General features: G+C 46.2%; 1 protein-coding gene across 1 annotated transcript; it reads left to right on the forward strand.

Annotated features, from left to right (window-relative positions):
- The first annotated feature begins 846 nt into the window (after positions 1-846).
- Positions 847-4,650, forward strand: LOC112942760 (anterior gradient protein 3-like). The gene is made up of 7 exons (XM_026033754.1): positions 847-991; positions 1,676-1,739; positions 2,101-2,153; positions 2,544-2,620; positions 3,101-3,164; positions 3,742-3,825; positions 4,592-4,650. Exons 1-7 carry the CDS (start codon positions 847-849, stop codon positions 4,639-4,641), a joined length of 537 nt encoding a protein of 178 aa, XP_025889539.1. The 3' UTR covers positions 4,642-4,650.
- The last annotated feature ends 459 nt before the right edge of the window (positions 4,651-5,109 follow it).

A 5,109-nucleotide genomic window follows, 5' to 3' on the forward strand; every position in this document is an offset into this window, starting at 1 on the left:
AGTCCTGGCAGATCCGCAGTCCGCCTCCAAAGACTTAGGTTAGGCACCCTCTAAACACTGCATAAGTGCTTTCATAAATCAATATACCCCAATTAAAACACACATATTACATTGCTGGACTGGTTGCCCCTTTTTTTTTTTTTTTTTTTTTAAAGCAACGCTTTTGTAAAAAGCTCATTCTGCACCTGGGCAGGAGCAGGATATCCTGGAATTTCAGCTGAAGTCCCTCCTCGGCTATTGTGCAAATAGAGGTGTATAAAGAGACCTTACCTCAGTGGGGCCACAGTGGAGACCCTGCAACAAGGACACTCACATCGAAACAGCAGCAGCCAGGGGAGGGATCGGTCCCAGGTAAATGGCTCTTTATGCCACTGTCTGCTCTCTGAGGAGGACAGGGCGCTTCTTTTCTACCAGTGTGCCTGTTCTTTGAGGCTTTTCTTTTTTGCTGGTGTTGCTGATGGTTAATTCACTCCCGAATAGCAGCCAGTTCAGGCCTCTAGATGGAAATGGCCTGATTTGAATCACCCTTATTGATATATCCCCCATCAAAATTAAACAGATGGGCTCGATCAGTTCCTGACTGAAAATGCAGGCCACGCTGTAGTGGACTGAGCAGAGCTGCTGTTTTACTGTAGACAAAAGCATCTGCTTTTCCTGATGAGCTTCCAGCAGCTGGAAGAACGCTCAGAACCACTACAGAGCTGTCCCAAGTCTCTGCTATGGCATCCTGTAGCTTTAACAGGCAGATTAGTATTTCCTGGGCCTTTCTTCTCCCCRAGCTTTGGGCTATTAGTCAATCTTTGCCTGAACTGATCTTTTCTCTCGCAGTTATCGCCAGCTAGAAACATGCACYGCTTTCTGTTGCTCTGCTCCTTCCTGCTCTGCAATGGCTTAATGGAGGCTGCACAGAGGAAGGTCCAGGAGCTCCCTGCTGAAGAGGAAGAGGAGGAAGGTCCTCCCCAGATACAGACCCCACAGACTCTCTCTCGAGGTGAGTGACCAGGGTGCACGAGGCCGTCCCAAGGAACCAGCACTTCCTGAGTATCRTCCATCACAGTGTTTAGCAGGTTCTTCCACCCCTGTATCCACACAGACAAATATCTGAGTACAGTGGCTGGAAAATCTCCCTGAATTCCCATGCAGAAGGAAGTGCCACTGTGGCCAAGAGCACTGGTGCATTCAGTAGAAGTCCTCACACCCTGTACTTGGGAGCAAGTGTAGATGCTTTGCTTCAAACGTGGCTGGGGACACAGACTAATCCCCTGGCTGCTGCTTCAGCTCTTGAGGTGCCAGCCAGGAGGCAGCCCCAGCAGCAGCCTCTTCGTAGAGGGGCTCAAGATGCTATGAAGCTGCATCAGCACCAACAGCAAACCCACTGGGCTCTTAGGAAAGATGGATGAGTTCAAGGAAGAACTCCCGGCTCCTAATGTTCGGTGGCTGGARATACCTCTCCATAGTCCTTGTCAACCATCTGAGCTGTAGGAAGGATGGGATTTCATTCCCCTTCCCCATCATCTGTCTCTTCACACATTTCTGCTCATGGGGCTCCTGGTACCCAAAAACACCTAGAAGGCCTGAACACCCTGTGAGAAGGCAACTAGTATATGCTGCCCACTCAAACAAGTACCCTCATCCCTCCTGAAAAAAGAAAACTAACCAAGGCCCTTCTCAACAGGCTGGGGAGATGAAATCGAATGGGTGCAGACTTAYGAAGAAGGTTTAGCAAGATCAAGACAAAGGTAATGCTCAATTCTTGTTAGGCTGGCACGTAGATTGAACTGTGGGCATGAGCTGTGTTCATGCACAGAGCTAAAAAAKCTGAAATGATGGTGTGAAGTACAGAAGGTTCTAGCATGATGCTTGGGCTGTGGGCTATGCTTTGCAAGCAGTGCTTATTGATACTGTACAGAAGCTGAACAATATTGCTTCAAAGATGCTCACCAGCCTCTTCTAGGATTCTGTCATATCTCTCTGCAGCCTTTCATTCTTGCTGCCCTGGCTGATCTTCTGGCAGTGCTGAGTCGTTAAAGCAGCACGGTGGCAAGGAGTGTCTGTAAAAGGTCTGACTTGCCTTCCTCCTCTCCTGCAATGTTGTTTCAGCAAGAAGCCCCTGATGGTCATTCACCATCTGGAAGAGTGTCCTTACAGCCAAGGTGAGCAAAGCAAATCTTTCCAAATGATCCGATGATCTGACCCTGTCAGCACTGATTCCCTATGGAGCACTTGGTGTGAAACCTTCCCAGATCATGCAGGGCCAGACACTGCTAAATAAAGCCAAACCACACCACATGCATCCTCCAGTGCAATGGAAAGATCTCAGTACAACAGCATTTCAAGTTTCTCTTTTGCCTTTTCCTTTACTATAGCCAAGTCCTCCAACCTTTGGGACACGTGTGTTTGTCAAAGCTTTGTTGGTGCATCACCAACAAATTTGGTTGGTGGGTTTAGGATCCATAAAAGATCCTGAAAAATCCTGAAAAGCAATGATGCAGATTTCCATGCCCCTCTCCCCCAGCCCCCAAACATATTTCTCTTTCTTTTAGCTTTAAAGAAGGCTTTTGCTTCTAGCAGAGAGATTCAGCAGATGGCTAAGGAAGACTTTATCATGCTTAATCTGGTGGTAAGTTTGAATTGAAAATAATAATCTACATGTTTATTGTGGAGCAGGATAAACCATCTTAAAATCTGAAATAGAATCTCTCTCTCACACACACACACTTTTAAATCTTCCTGTGGATATACAACACCATTTCAAAACATCAGCACAGTTACTCCTTGGAGAGAGGCCAGAGAGACACTTCCATAYGGACACACACGCATGCCTATCAGTATGGGAATACAATTTTGCATTCTCCATCCATAGGCAAAATTCTAATACAAGCAAAACAAACCAACCAGTCATCAGGCTGTCTGAGTTACACACGTGAGGTATCTGTGCCCTGTCCCAGCCTCTTACATGGCACCATGTAAGAATCTTTGGTTGGTGGCAGATGGGTATGTGAAGCAAGGTGAGCTCGGCTGCCGTGCTAAGGCAAGCTCAGCTGATGGAGCCTGTTTCTAGGGACCCGCCTCACCATGGGCCTTTCTAACTCTCCACCAGCACTCCAGCAGCGACGAGAACATGGCACCCGACGGCCACTACGTTCCTCGGATCCTCTTTGTCGGTAAGTCTCTGCGGCTGGGACAATGGCCAGAACAAAACCGCCCGCTGGCAGCATTTTGTTTTCCTGTATGGTCCCCAATGAATCCACGGTGCTCCAAGTAATAACTAATACTCTTCTGAACACTTTACACTGTASGAATAGCCCAGGCTTTCAAAAGGTAAGTCTTAACTGGAGATAACTAAGTCGGGCCTTATACTCCAAGCACGTGCTCCAACAACTGATAAAGGCTTCACCCCAGGACAGTTAAAAGGTCCTCATGAACCATAAGCAATAGCTATAGGTTAATCCTTCACCAAACCACTGGGTATGAACAGAGCAAAGGCCCATTCTAATGAGCCACCACACCAAGCTCATGCATAAAGAGTCTACTCGTGGTGGGTTTCAGAAGTAACTTCCTTCATTAAAATAACAGCTGCTGAGTCTCACGCTTCAAATATATATCTTTAGAGCCACAGAGACCAGCAAACACTGTTTTCAAATCTCATTTTTTCTTTGCTTCCCACAAAATTAACCACCTCTTTCCCACCCYGCAAACTGTTTATCATTAATCACTTGGACTTTTTTTTCCTCCCTCAAGATCCTTCTATGACAGTGCGAGCTGATATAACTGGCAAATATGGGAACAGGATGTACACCTATGAGCCACAAGATATTTCAACCTGTGAGTGATCGGGTACTAAATTGATCTGTTCTTGGCCATCTCAAGTTTATAGAGAACAAATATGGATAAAAGAATTAGGGCACAGGAGAACCTTTAGAAATGCCATTATCTGTTTCCGCCATAAAGTCTGTTCACAGCACTTAATTCACACAAATATGAATGAAGTTATAGTGCAAGTCCGCCCTGGGAAAAAAATAAATAAATGGCAAACATTTCTGAAAAATGAGGCTGTGAACTATGGGAAATTATCCTCGGTGTCTGAAGCCCTGAGGGCTGCCAGGAAGCTGGTGTTTCCCAATATGGTGCAAGTTTGGCCCCCAAACCTCAAACTGCTTCTGTTCAAAGCACTTGGAGCCTCCAGCATATTGCTGTTCCCCTTCATAATCTGAAACAACTGAGCCACTGAAGTGGTTTCCAGTTGCAATACTTCTGGACCTCGGGGTAAATATAAAGCTTAAAAATAAATAATCCATGAATACTGTAATTAGTTCCTAAGGGTTGGTGCCTCGGCTCTCCCCTCTCTTGGCTGCCCACTTCAATAGCATTTCAAGAATGGCAATTTTCTGAGGCCTTGAGCCCCAGATCACAGCGGACTGAAATGAGGCAGATTCAAAAGCTACGGGGCAACCAAGAGAGAAGAGAGCAAAGCCATTTCCATGGGCAGGCCAAAMACAGCACTGCTACTTAGGTTCAGTGTCTTCCTCCTCTAGTTCTTTGCAGACTTCTGTCTGACATCCTTTGTGTTTCTCTGGTGTTTTCTCCACAGTGATTGAAAACATGAGGCGAGCAAAGGCCCTTCTCCACACAGAACTCTGAACGGAGGGCGCCTCTGATCCGCTCACGGACACGGGAATGCTGGAAAACCCAGCAACAGCTGAGCCAGGATGGATGCTGCCATCTCTGCCCACTCCTCCAGGGGCCTTCACAGACAAAACATCACTAGGGGAACTCAGTGCTCCTGATGACACAGGGACTGATGCACTACCTGGTCATTTTTTAAACCAGCAATTTATCTTAATGACTTTATGATTATCATCGATGCACAAGAACTTTCCTTGCTTGTGTTGACAAACTCTTCTTTACCTCATTTAGCATAATTTTGGAAAGGATCAGATACAGCAACTTCACTATAGGGCTCAATACCTACATTATAAACACATTTTGTCTTGTGCATGCCTAAGCTAGATCGTACTTGCTGCAGTCAATTTTCTACATTTTTCTTCCTCCAAGCCACAGATGTTTTAATTCTATTTYCTTCTTCCCACCAGCACACAGAAGCAGCTA

Source organism: Nothoprocta perdicaria, unplaced genomic scaffold (genome assembly GCF_003342845.1).
Source record: "Nothoprocta perdicaria isolate Ctin4 unplaced genomic scaffold, notPer1 scaffold_132, whole genome shotgun sequence".
NCBI classification, from domain to species: domain Eukaryota; kingdom Metazoa; phylum Chordata; class Aves; order Tinamiformes; family Tinamidae; genus Nothoprocta; species Nothoprocta perdicaria.